Source organism: Trichoderma evansii (assembly GCF_050947405.1).
Source record: "Trichoderma evansii strain SZMC 28006 chromosome Unknown GGI43scaffold_4, whole genome shotgun sequence".
In the NCBI taxonomy this organism is placed as follows: Eukaryota; Fungi; Ascomycota; class Sordariomycetes; order Hypocreales; family Hypocreaceae; genus Trichoderma; species Trichoderma evansii.
The window spans coordinates 1,375,777-1,391,768 of NW_028145202.1; the positions used below are offsets into that span (position 1 = coordinate 1,375,777).

Genomic DNA, 15,992 nt, shown 5'->3' on the forward strand with positions numbered 1-15,992 from the left:
AGAAATCTCGCGCAAGCCGCCCAATCGACGAGAAGCCATTGGATCCAGGGACGGCTGGGCTGAATCAGTGGAAAACGTCTTTCGTCCCACGCGGGCTGCGAGGCGCTGGAGGTAGCGGAGTAGTAGGTGGCACCAGGTGGTTCATCCACTGAAACGCGAGACATCTTCAAGTCTTTTATTTTTCTATTTTTGCCTGTTATTTTGTCTGAGGCCCAGATTCCTTGCTGCAAGGCTCGTCTGGAGCGATAACCGGCGACGAAAAGCAGCGAATTAACCGCATTACGTGTCCACGGAGCAGAAAAACGAATCGAATACGGAGTACATGCCACTTGCGTATACGTACTCTTTCACCCTGGACACCCACTATGGGCTCCGTACAGTAGAGACACAGCACGGCAGTAGCGGATCGGGTGTCAAATCATGGTGGCGAGCCTCTAGGTGTAATTAAAAAAACACGGTTAGCACGCCCAGCCAGCGCATTGTCGTGAATCTTATTGCAGTAAAATGGGTGCAGACCAGAAATCCACAACGTTGCAGCGGCCAGGCTGCCCTCAGCATTAGCGGACAGAAGACAAGCAAGCAAGGTCCACCCTCGTTATGGAATGAAGTGAGTGCTAGTACAGAGTTAAGATAGTGCTCGTCGCAGTGCGAATCGTACTAACAGCTACTAGCAGGTGGTAAACAATAGTGGCGCTGCAATGGGGGAGCGGAGGCCACGGTGCGATCCCACAGTGTCCGGACGGTCCTTCCCAGCGGTGCGGCGCCCCACTACGCGCAGCTCCCGTGGCCACTCAGCGCCGCTCCAGCGCCTCCCACAGCCCCTGGCACCGGCCCAAAACAGCCCAAAACAAGAGGCTGTCAGAGGGCCCGCCGGCGCAAGATGCACTGTGCGCGGGCGCTGCGAAATGCAGGCGGCTAGGCTCCAAGCGGCTCTAGCTCCCTGACGCTGCCCCTGGCGCCAGAAACGCCCCCCCATGGCCAAACCGGGGGGCCCATCTTTCTGCGTTCTTTGCTTTGCAGCAGCATTCAGAAGGGCAAGCTTGGCGGGCAGGGCCCTGTAGAAGCTCGTGCTTCAGCGCCAGCTGCGTGTCGCTCTGCCGTCCGCCCCAACAAGCGCAGGTCCTTCTTTCGCTTCTCACTCAAACCTCCACTGCGCCCTCTTTTCTCGCCTTGTCGAACGACAATCAGCACAGAAAACACCGAGCGTCCAACGAACCCGGGGAGCAGCTGCAAGTCTTCTCTTCCGTTCGTTTTTTCCATCCTCGACTGTCGCCAAGGCCGATTATGTCGTTCTATTCGTCTTGATCTAGCATCTTGTTGTTTACCACTCACACTCGCTTTTTTATTACCTTTTTTGTCTTTAATTCTTTGGATTTGTTTGTTTGAGCTAGACTCAGTCCACTCCTTTCTTCCAATTTCCCGCTGTCTTTCAACCTCTCGACCTACGCCACGAGACAAAGCACTCGTCTTCTTTGGCCGGAGACAGCTACTCGAGTATTATCACGTTTAAGCGAAAAAAAGAAAAGAAAAAATCAATATTTAAAAAATCCCGGACATCCAAGAGCTTCCTGACGATCCGTATTATCCGCTGCATTTGCTCGACGCCCCCATCGTTAACGAATCCGACCTGAACGACTCTATCTCGTCACTGTGGACTACCGAGCGCTATTGTTACCTATTGTCACAAAGAAATCGCCCAAGATGGACACGACCTCGTATCTCGTTGCGAGGGACATTACGGAACTGCATGAAGGTGAGGAATTCCAGAGGCATGGACGCATGCTACTGTCCTATTATGGCTACTAATATCTATCCCAGTGATGAGACTGGTCCCAAGATCAGGCGACTGCGTCAAGTGCGATGACACTTCCAAGCTTCAATGTCCTTCTTGCAAATCCGATGAGAGCTGTCAGTTTACAGTTCCCCTTGATTGTACGCAGTGTCCTACTTCCTTCTGCGCGCCGAATGCTACGCCCTCGACTAGCAGCGGAAATGGTGGCGGCAGCGGCGGACCAAGCGCAGGACCTATCGCCGGTGGTGTCATTGGTGGTCTTGCTGCCGTTGCCATCATCACTTACCTGGTCTGGAGATTCCTAATCAAGCCCAAGAGACAAAGCGCCCAAGCGGTCTATGGCACCGAAGAAGGCGCTCCCGAAGGCAGCGAAAAGAATGGCAACCGAGTTACACGCCGCGGATCGACACATACTGTCCATTCCATTGCCTCAACCGTTCTCACTCGTGCTTCCAACATTATCCAAATCGCCTACATTCCCGGCGTCACCAACCGAGCCACCCCTACGTCGCCCAATGTTCTGGTCCCCCCTGTTCCGCCGATTCCCATGCACCATACCGAAGGATACCGCGATTCTGAGGCCGATCCTCACTTCTTTGTTCCCGGCAACCTGCGAGACTCGACCTACTCTGGTATCTCTGCCTTTTCGGACCGAACTTCATTTGCTCCTCCTCGCTCTTCCGTTGCGTCTACCATCTTTGGCGGCGGCAAGCAGCAAGTCTTGACTCCTGCCCAGACCGTTATGCGTGCCAAGCCGACAATGGTGAGCGTCAAGTCTGGCTCAAGCGCCCCCAGCACTCCCCCTGTTCCCAACATCGACTTTGACAAGTTCAACGCTTCCAACAAGCACCTACGACCTACGAGTGCGGCAAGCAACTTTAGCGTTGGATCTACTTTCCTCAACAGTGCCAACACTGTTACCCAAGCTCGCGCACAGGTTGTCAAAGTGGGAGGCTCTGGACTGAGAATGGTGGAAATTGCCTCCAAGCCTGAGGCTAACGCATCCTCCACAACACTCGGCAACAAGTCACCAGAGACATTGGACAGCACTCCACCCACGAGCCATGGAGAGTCATCAAAAGAAGACCAGGGACCGTTCTCTGACCCTCCAGAGGGCGATTCAAGCCCCAAGATCTCTGTTGAGGCCCCTTCTTCACCCGGCAGAGAAAGGGCGGCCACCAAAGAGGGCGAGCATTCAGGCTCTCAGAAGCGTGATACTAGCCCTTTTGGCGATGAGCATGAAACTAAGGATTAATCCAATCAACCCTGAAGGTCTTTTATATATGTTGATTCACACGAGTCAATGATGAGCGTGACGGGGAGGTTTTTTTCTTTGTCTCCCTTTTTTCTATTTCTATACTTTTCGTGTTATACTTTTTTGGAGACCCCTGCTTTCTTCAGCGACGAGAGAATATCTTCAGTAACGGGTTTATGGCGTCTTTTTTTATACCGGGACAAAATGTCGCAGGGATTGATGACAGATGGCGGCATGGATTTTCAAGCAACAAATAGTAACATCTTTTTGTATGCTCGATTTATTTATTATTATTTTGAATAGAAAACATGATTTGCCCAGCAATTGTGCTTGTTATCTGGATGTGTATGTCAGCGTATTTTCAAATTCAACACGTCAGCCTGGATTTCTTGTAGATGAACTTGGCATATGGTTTTGCGGATAATGCCTGTTGTAAGTAAAGATGCCTATTGCAAGTAGTTAAGGACAACGCCGAACTCCAAGGCGATAGGCATAGGTGTTGTTGCCCGATCTCAGTCTAAATGCAAACTAGGTTGGCAATAGACGAAGAGGCGTTCCGCACCAAACCAGTTGATAAGCCGACTATGGCCGATAGGCTGATCAAGTTTCTGAATCTGCTTTGGCCCCTTGCCTTAGGATGACTTGGGATGACTTAGGACGCCACCAGGCTGCGTGTCAAGACTATTCAACACCCTTGCAGAGTTTAGATCATGAGATGAAGATGAGCAGCTAAATCGTGCTTTTACGGTCTATAACTTTTTGGGGGTTTCAAAAACGTAAGAATAACTTGACATTTGTCTCAAAAGACGCCGAGATGTTGCAAAAAGTGGCACACTCCGGCTTCAGAAAAAACCGTTAGATGGCGTGTAAGTTTTGTGAAAGACCCAATGCAAGAGAGCGGGGCAAATTGAATAGTTTGACGTTTTTGCCCAGACAAACCAAAAAGAGTTGCTTCATTTTCTTCCTTTTTTATATTGCGGCCTTTTTTCTTGGCATCTGCTCATATTGATCCTTTTTTGTCTCTTAGGTCAGCAATTAGTATTTTGGTGGTTAGCACGGGAACTTTTGTTGTTGTTTGTACGGGAGAGGATTTAGGCCTTTGCTAAACTCGGTTGACGTTGCCGGGTTGGCTTGAAATGCCACTTTTTAGTCTTTGGGATTTTGACAGCAAAGTTATAGATTGGCCCGAATATGAATCTCCATATCCTTAATAGAAATCTATCTTTTGGCTGATCACGAACAATATTCCGTCAATCAGGAAAGCAAACGAGAGTGGAGATTCTAAACAACAAAGACACTAGAACAAATAAAGTGCCATTCTGCGTACTATACACCACAAACCAAATCCAGCCACTCAAAGAAAAGAGAGAAAAAGAAAAGGGTAGGAGAATAGTTGCCCGAATGACATGTATTATCTCCAATTGGCTAAAAAAGAGAAAATCAATAGTCCCACACACACCACCTGTCGTTGTCGTTATCCCGCATCCAAGAAGCTTTAGTTCGCTGTCTAGTGATATAGTTAGTTGATAGGGCCGTTGTCTATGCGGAGTTGCCGAGTCATACGCAATCGAACCACTGACCGTTTATAGAAAGTGAGACTATCTTTCTCGTTTGGGGAAGACTAATTATCCGGAGAGGAGAACATAGAGAGACAAGGCAATAGTGTTGGTGCCTCATATTGTCGTGTTTGACCAAGCTATAGGTAGGTAGTGGCTTAATCGTTTGCGGCTCAAACTATAAGTTGGTTCAGCGTTTTACATGTGCTAGCTACTAGGCAGCTAGAGGTAGCTATACCTTGACGGCCAACTAAAGCTATATGGCATGTACCTACATTCACCACAAAAGAATAAAAAAACACAATTGAACTACAAAAATATCCAATTGTCTAAAGACGAGAAAAGTAGCCTCTTTCAAATTAATAAACTTTAAAAACTTATTCATCAAAATTGCCCGTCAAAGCAATTGATGCCGTCAGCCTCTCCACAAATAAATTCCCGTCGGAAACCTCTGCCGTGCACATCCCTACTCCAGTGATCGTCTCTCTCCCTCCCTAAAAGCCACCAGGTGGTCAGCTTGGCCTTGTCAACGACCTTTGCTGTAGATCAAAACGCTAACTGGTGCTCCAGTTTTCGCCCTACTGAGTTCGCCGGTACTTATGACACATCAAGGCTCAAACGCCCCAGCACCGGAACTGAGTATAGCCTTTTCCTGGGGAGCAAGGGGGCGCCTATCAAAGCCAAGGGTGAGAAATGGCATATACAAGTATATACACCGCATAATTACATCATTGCGGATTATCACAGGTTTCGAGAGTACTTCACATGTACGGATAGGCAGACGGATCAGCTGTAAGAATATGACGAGTGACACTGGGTTATGTCAATTCAAGGTACTGCTAGGTAGTATGTAGTCTGAGAGCAAAGCAAAGGTACAGCCTCGCAACAGCCCGCAAATCGTCCCAGTGAGTTCCGCCACAGTCTTCGAAAAAAACATCAATGCAGTTTGGACTTTTTTCTTCTTGCTTTTCCCCTCTTGGGCCAAAGTGGCGTAGGCCTATCCCAAATTTCGCTCTTGTTTACAAATGAAAATGAAAAAGGAGAGAGAAAAGGAAAGTTTGAACTTCTGAGAAAAAAAACAAGGAATTGTAGCTTCTAGCATATCCAGCATTCCCTTCTTCCGTACAATTTCGTCTAGAAACCAGATATAAGGATAATAAAAGAGAAAAAAAAAGGAAAGGAAACCAACACAATATGGGATAATAACAACAATAACATAGTAAATAAGAAAATGACAGATCCAACAAGATATCGCTATCAACACCCCTCCCATGACATGTGCCCAAGACGTATACGGTGATGTACTTTTTGTAACCCAAAATTTGAAAAGGGAGTAGCAGAGATGAAACTGTCGGAAAGGAAAAAAGAAACCAGACTCAACCGAAGACTCCTGGAACACCCGCACGACCATCCATTCCAGATCTGTGGGGAAACGAACGCAAAAGAGAGTAGGAAATGGTGACGATGCAGGGAGAGATAAGAGGTACCGCCGGCGTTGGAGACAGCAATTGGCGTTGATCGGTGCGTGTCAAATCGTCAGGTAACGCCAGAGGGAAAAAAGAAACGAGTTTATTGCTCCCAAAAATCATCAAAGAGCCGCGTTCAGGTTGTCCAGTAACGGTATAAACATGTTGGAAATCCAGCGCCGCAAGATATGCCGCCAGTGTGATTTGTATGTGTGCGTCTGTGCGTGCACATGTCTTACGCCATGCGCCAATTCGAGGAGCCGTAAGTTTTAAATAAAGATGCGTTTTCTTTCTTTTTTTCCAAAAAGTGCCGTCGTAATCATATAAAAATACTGAAAGCTCGTCCAACAGCGGGGGAAGGGCCAAAAACAGAGCACCAGCTCTTGCTGCTGCGGAGTTGACGTCGCGTCAGCTCCGAACCATTCTATTCCATCGAATGAGAGACACCTAGCGGATGTCATGTCAAGTTCAACAAGTAGACAAAAGCATCAAAAAACAAAAAACCGAAAGCATGCAAAATCAAGCGCGCGTTATCCAACATGGCACATGGCCCAGCCCTCAAGAGGTATCGGAAGTTGGAAGATGAGACCAATGGAGCCGCTCATAACACGATGCACTTGGACTTGCTCTTGCCACCGGGGCGCCCGTACTTGTGCGAATCTCGGCCTCCTCCGCCTGCATCGCCATTGCTTGTTCGGGTTCGGCCGCCTGAGCCCGCCGGGGGTCGTGCAGCCTGCTGGCGCTGTCGGCGTAGAATCCTCACGACGTCGTAGAAAGCCTTTTCTACGTTGATGCAGTTCTTAGCTGAGGCCTCAACAAACTCACAGCCCAGCTCTCGAGCCAAAGCATGTCCCTCTTGGGTCGATACCTCGCGCTCGGTGACTCTGTCGCTCTTGTTGCCGACAAGCATGATGGGTACAGGCAGCTGCGAGTTGGTAGCAGAAAGAGGAGAGCCGGGGTATGACGGTGAAGAAGCTACCGACTCCTTGACGCGCTGTATCTGGTGGTGAAACCGCTTAATGCGAGTAAAGGATGAGCGGGATGCGATGCTGTAGACCAGCACAAAACCTTCACCGTCGCGAATCCATTGATCTCTCAGTGCTGTGTACTCTTCTTGGCCGGCCGTATCGAGCACCTCAAGCATGCAGGGCTGGCCATCAATCACAACCTGCTTGCGGTACGAATCCTCAATTGTCGGGTCGTACTGTTGGCATCAATCGTTAGCTAAAACATGTATCTCTCGGTGGACGACTCCTCATTGTTTCTGCCCCTCTTCCATTCCCGCCACCGCTCAACCCAATGGATCAGGAGAGGGGAAGAAGCAATTGGGGACGCTATTTTCGTCCATGGCCTCGTAGTGAGGAAAAAGGGTTATGCTTACCGTCTCAACGAAATGCTGCAGACACAGCTGGATGGTCAAGGCCGTCTTGCCAACACCACCATCTCCCAGCACCACCAGTTTGTACAGCACCATTCTGCCCGCCATGATGGGCGCAAGTTAGTGGTCGAGCGACCGAGCTAAGACAAGCAATCCTAGGGTTTTCGCTGGCGATTCCAAAAGGGCCCGCTAGCGGCGCTGCGAAAGGAGGAGCGGGACGGGGATGAGCAGCAAAAGCAATGAAAAGGATGAAGCAGCAGAGCGAAGCAGCAACTCGAGGGCCGAAGGCAGGAGGATGGGCGCAGCACGGCGACTGTGCAATGGTTGGGAGATGCTGTGCGAGATGCAATTGGAATCAGAGGGAGTAGTTTGGGGAGGGATGTTTGTGTCAGTTCTAGCACGGCCAAAGAGACGAAGATGCTCTGGGCGACCTTGGAGCTGGTCGAGTGGACTGTGGTGGAGAAGCAGGTGTGGATTTTGGGCGGGTCCGGCTTTGGATTTGGGATAACAAGAGGCTTGCTGATAGGGGGCTCTGGAGGCGGTTACGGGAGAGCGGTTTAAAGAGGGACGCGGCCGTTCGCAGGGAAAATGGAGGCACAGACAGGCTAGCAGGCAGTCTGCAGTCCCTAGGCCTAGTAACGGTATGGAGGTAATGCCATATGCAGTATGCAGCCTGTACATATGCACGTTCGGAGCATGTACTTTGTACGGAGCAGCACTGGATGGAGAACGCGAAGCACGCCGCCTGTTGGGCAGGTACTGTACTTATTTATGTAGCAGTACTCGCCGTGTATCGTGCCCTGGGTAGAGCCAGAAAGTTTCTCTGGTGCGGAGAGCGTTGAGGTCTAGGACGTTTGAGCCTAGTGGGAGGTACTTGCGTGTAGCGTAGCGTGAGGTGAGGAGCAACAGCCTGCCAGCAAGTACAGGTACCGGGACTGGTGCAGTCTCCTTGAAGGGGGAGCACGCATTGGGGTGATGCTTCAGCGAGACCAGGCAGAAGAATGCCGCAGCACAATTAGCAGTGCCAAGCTGGTCCTAGCAGCACCGTCTGCGCTGAATAGCAGCGCTTTAGCTGCCAGTTAGTGGCAGCCGGAACGCCAGAGCTGCGCGCCCAGGCCCTGCCCCAGGCCAGCTAAACCCTTCTGGGGACACAAACCAGCCAACCCACGCAGAGGCTTCGCTCGGCCAGGCACTCGTACAGGTACATAACACGCTCGTACAGGCCGAGGGCTCGCAGCAGCACAGGCATCTGGCTCTGTCCAATGATCCCCTATTTTGCCCTTCTCCCCTACAGGGCCCGTCTGCAGCCTGCGTCCGCCGAGCAGCGCAGGGCTTTTGCAGCCAGCAAGGCATGGATTGAGCTTGGAGCTTGCGGCCCCGACAACCCTGCGGTCAAAGCGTCTGGGGCGGATTTGCTTGTCTCGTTGTCTGCGGACGCCACGTACAAGTATAACCCAGACCCTGGATGATGGTGATAGGTACCTCAGAGATACTTCGTACTAAGCCTGCAACGCAGAAAATTAGCGGCGAGATTATGTCAGAAGACGGCAGCAAGGGAATCATCGGCATGTTTGAAGCAGCACGAGCGAGCACATATACGAGCACCTGCCGGCAGCAGATGCCACTTGCTTGCCCTTGCGATGTGCTGTTTGGCAGTGTAAGACAGGGCCTGCGTGAGCAGAGTGTCATGATATGGAGTACCTATGTATGTATGTATTTTAACAGGCTGCAGATGCATCGAGATAAAAGTCCGAGCCGGAGTCGAAGCACGTCGTACCCAAGCACGGCCCTAGCAGTAGCTCCAAATGGTGCTACCCGAGAGGTACCCACGAGGTAGAGCAGTGCCGCCGCTGCCACGAGATGCTGGGCTTCGCAGTACCTGCCATGGACGCCGTAAAATGATTCAATTTCCATGCCAATTTGCTTTGTAGGGTCCACGACGACATCCGTAACTTGATTAAAACACAAGGACACAAGGCACTGGGCTGCGCAGGCACCAGGTTTGAGCGGAAATAAACCGAGCGGACGTGCTAATATGCGGTAATACTGCTGATAGGATCAATACCCTTTCATTAGTGCTGGCCCAACGGGTGCGTACGGCAAATCCAGATCGAAACAACCCTATCCAGCCACAACGGTTGGGCAGCATTTTTTTTTTTTTTTTTATTTTTTTTTTTTTTTTCCTTTTTCCTGGGGGTTGGCTTCAACTTGCAACTCTCCAACTTCCTAGCCGTACCAGTATTAGCCAACCGCCATCAACCGGCACGCCCAGCTATCGGCGCCAGTGGCTGCCATGGCCTGACGCAGCCGAGCCAGTCGGAAGCATTTGATGCCATAGATCCAGCAAGGCCGCCATCACACGAGCACGACATGTGCCAACCTTGCGGGGGCTGCATCCAAGCCCTCGCAAAGTTGGTTGGAATTCTGCAAACTTGGCGAGGCATCTCGTCCTTCTTCCTCATCCGGGGCGACCCGATGCCTCTGGCCATCAACCAGCTGCCTCGCCCTTGCTTGGGCCCGTTACAAGCGTCGATATCGGCGCAGCGATGCTGCATCCGTAGCGCACTGCGGCTGCGGAAGCGACGCGCTCTAGGAGCATGGCAGCAGGATATCCCCAGCATCGACGGCGAGCCTCTGAGAAGCTATCGATCTGCAGCGCCGGCTGAGCTAGCGGTCGGCACCGCAGTTTCACAGGCTCGGCTGTCCGCTGAGCATCGACTATTCTACTCTTAGGTACTAGTAAAACGGAACGCTAGTCATACTTCGTCCGCCAGACATGGCCATGTTGGAAGTCTGAGATCCCAGCATGGCCGCTACGAGATGTATGAGCAAGGACCATGATATCAATGGTCTGATTCTTTGTCGTCTGCCCCCATATTATCTTCGTACTAATGCGGAATCCGTCCATTGTTAGCATCTGCAGACAGAAGCTAAAAAGACAAAAGGGAAAAGGGCTGAAAGAAAAAAAGAGGAGAGTGTGGATAGCTACCTGATCGAGTTCTCTCGCAAAATCAAGAACAGACAGATTCTGATGGCATTCAAGAGCGTTTGAGCTCAGCAGCATCTCGTTCGGCAATCACCCCTACCCACGCCGAACGTCTCTGCTTACAGGCTCGGAGCGCATGCCTAAACATCTCTGTATCGCGTATTTATGCACAAGGCCGTGCGTGAACGGGGGTCACAAAGGACGAACCCCCCGCAGAGTAAGCTGAGGATGCAGTCTCCTCGTGCATCCTGCCATAATCAGTATGCCGCCTGCTGCCTCTCCTGTGTGATGACAGCTGCGACGTCCCTGCTCTGACAATGCCCGCCTACCAATTCGTCAGCTTCTTACACGCGCTAGCCCTGGCAAGTGTTGGTGCTTGACCCTCGCACCAGGCTGAAGGCTGAAGGCCTCGCAACAATCCGACCCATATTATGAGGAGTCCACCATGCTGTATCAATGCAACAAGCCGGTACGGGATATAGAAGCTAAGGCACTCGGCGCGGAGAGATCGATCAAAGCGAGCGAAACGTGGACTGCCCCAAACCATGGATGCCAAAAGCCATGGCCGCGGCCAGTGACATTCGCCATGCTTTGTCTCCGAGAGGCGGCAACGGCGTCCAATGCTTCCCCAACGATCCATCGCATGTTGCGTGGGAGGCTAGCCTAGCTTTACTGAGGACATCGACCCGCAGCGGTAGGCCACAAGCTGCATCCGTCAACTCATGGCCGACCCGCCGCATGGCACAATGCGTTGTGGACATGATGCTCTACCTTCATACATACAACCTCTGTACACTTGCGGCTGCTAGTAATACTTCGTACGGCATATTGGGCAGCACCTTTGCTTCCTCATCCTGATCTACGGCCAATGCCTATCTAGAGCCAATGGCATATCGGTACTAGTCAGATTTGCATAGCCTTATGATTCCAAGTCACGCCCGTCGGGGATTATCTTCCATCTCTCGCTTACAGGATGGATACCGCAATATTTGCCACTTCAAGCTTGTACAAAGCAACAGCTCCCCAACGGTAGTCAACAGACTTTTGGTCCATTAACGGCGCTTTACTCGCTCAAGCAAACGCTACGACCATTAGTACGACTTACACAAAGTATCTATGTGTCTTCTGCTATGATTACCTAGCTACAGTAGTACTGCGTCAGCGCGGGGAAGCATGTCGCTCGGTCAGGGAATTCTTTCCCCTTCCGCACAACACGTTGTAGCATGCATATAATGCTGGTTACATACGCAGCTACATACGCAGTCCGTATATCGGGTTTTGCCGGTGTCTTGTTAGCCTAACCGCCGTCGCCTTTCCTGCATACCGGCACGCAGGCGATGCTTACGCGCAAGCAACAGGTGATCCTGAATGCCAGCCAGAGTCACCCAAACCGGGCGCCAAGGGATATTGGTGAGCGAGCATGGGATTTGTATCACCGCCTATGCATGTCTCATCGCATTGTGATAAGCCCATCGTCGGAGCAGTGTAAGTAGCGGACAATCTAAGAAGCCGCTCGGCACAATACGACTCCTAAGTCCTTGTATCACCGCGAAATAAACGCGAGATGCGAGAGACAAAAAGAAGCTGCATGAGATATTGATCCACCAGGAAACTTTCCGGGGGGCTGCTTGGAGTTGAGTCGTGTCTGCTGGCTGGCGTCACGTTTGACTCAGCTGCATCGGCCATAGGATCCGAATGAACCCTGCCGTGTTGCTCTCTTTCAGCCCCATGAATCAAGATTATATCCTGTAGCTTCGGGTACTCCCGAATAGGAGATTCAGCGCACAGTATGAGATGAAGTGGCTCAACTGGTGCTTTGTTTATCTCAGCTCGCACAGCTCATGGCTGTGAATGACTTGGACGCCAACTTTTGAGCTGAAGCAAGCATTTGATCCTTAAACTAGAAAGCTTCAGCTCGATGGGAGGGGTGAGTATAACCCCCAACGTAAATCCGAGCCTAAATCCAAGCTGAAAGATTGTGGTCTGATGGACTTTCTTGTAAAATTGCTTGTGGTAGTATCCCCCTGTTGCTGTGGCTGTAAGTATCACGCAATATTTTAGTTCAAGTCTCTCGACTATTGACTACACGACTGAGAGACGACTGAGAGCAGCACCTCTCATGATACATGAGCTTTAATAGCCATGCTTATTGTTAGATGAGTTCACAGCCGTGTGTACACTTGTAGTCCTTATGGTACATACGCGGACAAATCTGTATATCATGAGGCTCAAAGAGAATCGGTATAATCACGTCATCTATTTGTTTCAAATTTTGTCTCATCGCTATATAGAAATAAACACAGTCTCAGTGGTAGTAATTAGTAATGGCTTTGAGTCTTTATCAAAGTAGTCATAGATAAAGTGTATATGAATATAGTAGTAATGGGTTTACTATAAGCCACAAATGGCCGGTGCAAGAAAGCGCTACACTCAATCTCAAGTTTAGTAACAACATGTCAAAGTGACTTAGACGCGAGCCGATAACCATTACCGCTCCTGGTACAAAGCCTGACAGCATATAAGTTACTGTGTCGCCGATTGAGCCTGTTAAGCCTAAAATCGTTATTATAGAACCATCAAAACCTTCAAAGAGCCACAGTGAAGAATATAGCTACAGTTGGGAGCTATTTCAAGCAAATCATTTATCTTGTGCCAATATCTAGACGATTCTGTTTATCCATTTTGTTCATTGCGGTTATATAATATAAGAGTGTTCGTGTAAACATCACAACTCTATTCTTCAACTTGTGACTTAACTACAGTCGATATCCAAGTCAACTAAGAACGGTTCAGGCCACATATATACGGCTCATTGCTCCCTTTCCAATCAACTTTCTTACTTTCCATTCTAAAGCATCGTCACTGCTCTAATTCAGCCAGCTTCTTTGCAACAGTCAAGAATCCACCCTCCTCCTCTGCCACCCACAAATCCGTCCACCCCTTCGCTTCCTTGTATCTATCCTCGTCCGGGCTCCAAGCCTCTTCCCTGTTTCTCTCAACGTAAATCGTCCTCAGGCCACAACCTCTCGCGGCCTGCAAGTCTCCTAGGTGTGCCGCCACGAGAGCCACCTCGTCTGGCTGCAATCCTAGTGCCCGCACGGCGCCGAGGTACGTTGTCGGATTGGGCTTGTAAGCCTTAAACGTCTCAGCAGAGAAGATTTTGTGGAAAGTTAGGCCGCCAAAGTCGTTGAGGTCATGCAGCAGGCTGGTGTTTCCATTTGATAGAGTGCCAAGAGTGTATTTGCGGCTCAGCTCCATGAGACCATCGGGAGAATCAGGCCATGGTGTGAGTCTATGCCAGGCCAAGCTCAGAGATTCAAGCTCCGTCTCTGTGAACAATCCATCGAGGTCCCATTTTTTGAGAAGCTCGATGAGACTATCATAGTGATGTTTATCAATGCTCTTCCAGGGGTCTGTCTCCGGGTTGAAAGATCTCGTAAAAACAATGTATGCGTTACGCCACTCTTCTAGGAACCTGTCCCAGTCTGCCTGAGTGAGACCATCCAGGCGGGTTTTCAGGGCAGATGGCAGAACATTCTCGGATGAGAGTTTACGGAATACTCGAAGGGAGATTTCATCGGTGACAGAGGCGCGCCAGTCAACAGTGGTGCCGAAGATGTCAAAGAGGAGAGCTTTGACGTTGGTGAGAGGGGAAACTTTCGATGGCATGATTTTCTTTTCTTTGATTGGTGTTTCTAAGTTGGGCTTGTTAGCTTCTTATTTGAAATGGTATGATTTACATTTAAGCTTACTATAATCGTGGTATAACTGAGGCAAGTACTGTGTTTTTTAACTTAATATGTTGCGAGTTCTCAGTGACTCAACGATGAAGCATCGCCGAGGTTAAGGTTTAGATCTACAAGATCACATGATTAGATGTCGCCATCCGCAAAAAAGCAGAGCTTCATCACAAAGACAGTGAATGACTCACAACATAAAATATACGATTTTCTGTGCTATCTTATAGATATGTAGGCATGTGAAAGTCAACGCAGTGAATCCTAGAGGATTGTTTGGATTAGGCTGCAGGGTAGTACAGAGGGAGCCGGAAGAGGGCGGCTCGGGATATGGCCGTCATTATCTATCTATCCTACGACGATATTTGTTGGGATGTAAACTAATCAATCTGTAGAGAGGATTTGTAAAAATAATCTATAATGGGTATACCGAAATAGTGCGGTGCTAACGAAGACGCAAAGGGTTGACGGGTTGAGGAAGAATGAGTTTTTACAATGGCAGCTTTCATCGCCACGTATAAGTGATACGACGAACTACATGTAAATGCAGTATACCATTATCTATCGTTTATTCAGGTACAGCATTTTATTAATCCTCACAGTAAGGTAATAATGTATGTTTGATTTATTTTATCTCTTAGATCTCTCTTTTTTTTTGAAGAAGAAGAAACACGCAAACATTATGCCATGTGATTTTCACAGCCGTATAACACCACACAGCAGTGTACCACAATCCATGCCGCGGATTGCGCAACTGTATATGGCTCATAGTTTCACATGCACACAAATCTTGTTGGCTGATCTTTCCATCAAATTGCCAATTACCAAAGTACCCAACGCTCACTTCAGACAAGCCACTACAATAAAATGCCTCCCCTATGTATGTACTATATTTCTCTCCTGTCCTAATAAGCTGTTATATGAACTGATTATTAGCAGGCGACTGATCCATCGCCGGATAGCATTCCGGTCGAGATAATACGAGGTAGGAAATAGCACTTTGATTACTATTAGTGGTAGTCTTACATGCTGATCTGCTCGGGAGATTGATCCGCGAGCACAGACTCCCTACTAGTGTTAATAAAATCGCCCGCGCAAGGACCAGCAATTCATATACTCGAAACACTCGCCATCATAACACCGTTAGGACCAGGAATGTCAAAACCACATTGCTTTTGATTAAGCTATTAATTAGCTTGATAGTACTAGTAGTTCTAACTAGTGGGAACTTGTCATCAAATGATCAACGGCGTATATGTCACGAAGACCTGTCACTTGTAACCCTTGTTCTAAATTCGTCACTGGGACATCCTCTCTTTGGTAGCGAGCGTTACGGAGAAAGAACGTCATGGTGTTGGTTGCCAGGTTTGTGATACTTCAAACTCGCAAAAGATTGCGAAGCGAGCTTCATGTGTGTAGTCAACATGTTGCCGAAACAGCTGAGATGAAATCCCTGCTATTTTAAAGGCCGAGGCACGACATATTCGCGGCCCTTTTTACCTCTTTAAATAGAAAGTTCCCCTCGGCACCGTTACACATGTTGTGTGACTGTGATAGTGATGGCTGGGTATCGAATCCTTGGTGTGTGCCAAAGCACGTGGAGTGGCGATGGAATTACGGAGAATGAGAGAATCCAGTATAACCACCGGTAGGCCTGTTCTCTAGGACAAGGACGAAAGGTGTTATCACGGAGTACCTGCTACCTATACTAAACCAAAGGGAAAGACATTATGCGGAGAAGTCGAGGATTATCTTAGTCGCCGGATTAGGTAGCCGAACAAAGCTCTGAAGAGATCCATGCTGCTTGACTTATGGGTAATCT

General features: G+C 49.3%; 6 protein-coding genes across 6 annotated transcripts; 1 reads left to right on the forward strand and 5 right to left on the reverse strand.

The window, feature by feature from the left end:
- The first annotated feature begins 1,481 nt into the window (after positions 1 to 1,481).
- Positions 1,482 to 3,160, forward strand: GGI43DRAFT_294377 (uncharacterized protein). The gene is made up of 2 exons (XM_083201422.1): positions 1,482 to 1,753; positions 1,819 to 3,160. The coding sequence occupies exons 1-2, from the start codon at positions 1,702 to 1,704 to the stop codon at positions 3,045 to 3,047; spliced, it is 1,281 nt and encodes a 426-aa protein (XP_083063431.1). The 5' UTR covers positions 1,482 to 1,701; the 3' UTR covers positions 3,048 to 3,160.
- Positions 3,161 to 4,128: 968 nt separating this feature from the next.
- On the reverse strand, positions 4,129 to 4,904 carry GGI43DRAFT_398320 (uncharacterized protein; the record flags this gene model as incomplete). Its single annotated transcript, XM_083205210.1, has 3 exons — positions 4,879 to 4,904; positions 4,628 to 4,781; positions 4,129 to 4,554 (listed from the first exon to the last, which is right to left on the reverse strand). Coding segments are annotated over exons 2-3 (350 nt in total), but the record flags the coding sequence as incomplete, so codon positions are not given.
- Positions 4,905 to 5,528: 624 nt separating this feature from the next.
- Positions 5,529 to 6,342, reverse strand: GGI43DRAFT_294414 (uncharacterized protein). The gene has a single exon (XM_083201423.1). It carries the CDS (start codon positions 6,012 to 6,014, stop codon positions 5,601 to 5,603), a length of 414 nt encoding a protein of 137 aa, XP_083063433.1. The 5' UTR covers positions 6,015 to 6,342; the 3' UTR covers positions 5,529 to 5,600.
- Positions 6,343 to 7,830, reverse strand: GGI43DRAFT_294461 (ras family-domain-containing protein). The gene is made up of 2 exons (XM_083201425.1): positions 7,451 to 7,830; positions 6,343 to 7,273 (listed from the first exon to the last, which is right to left on the reverse strand). The coding sequence occupies exons 1-2, from the start codon at positions 7,553 to 7,555 to the stop codon at positions 6,671 to 6,673; spliced, it is 708 nt and encodes a 235-aa protein (XP_083063434.1). The 5' UTR covers positions 7,556 to 7,830; the 3' UTR covers positions 6,343 to 6,670.
- Positions 7,029 to 8,321, reverse strand: GGI43DRAFT_294445 (uncharacterized protein). Its single transcript, XM_083201424.1, has 2 exons — positions 7,493 to 8,321; positions 7,029 to 7,051 (listed from the first exon to the last, which is right to left on the reverse strand). The coding sequence occupies exon 1, from the start codon at positions 8,126 to 8,128 to the stop codon at positions 7,637 to 7,639; it is 492 nt and encodes a 163-aa protein (XP_083063435.1). The 5' UTR covers positions 8,129 to 8,321; the 3' UTR covers positions 7,029 to 7,051; positions 7,493 to 7,636.
- A 4,902-nt stretch (positions 8,322 to 13,223) lies between these two features.
- GGI43DRAFT_294492 (HAD-like domain-containing protein) lies at positions 13,224 to 14,336 on the reverse strand. Its single transcript, XM_083201426.1, has 2 exons — positions 14,186 to 14,336; positions 13,224 to 14,128 (listed from the first exon to the last, which is right to left on the reverse strand). Exon 2 carries the CDS (start codon positions 14,100 to 14,102, stop codon positions 13,293 to 13,295), a length of 810 nt encoding a protein of 269 aa, XP_083063436.1. The 5' UTR covers positions 14,103 to 14,128; positions 14,186 to 14,336; the 3' UTR covers positions 13,224 to 13,292.
- Between the last annotated feature and the right edge of the window lie 1,656 nt (positions 14,337 to 15,992).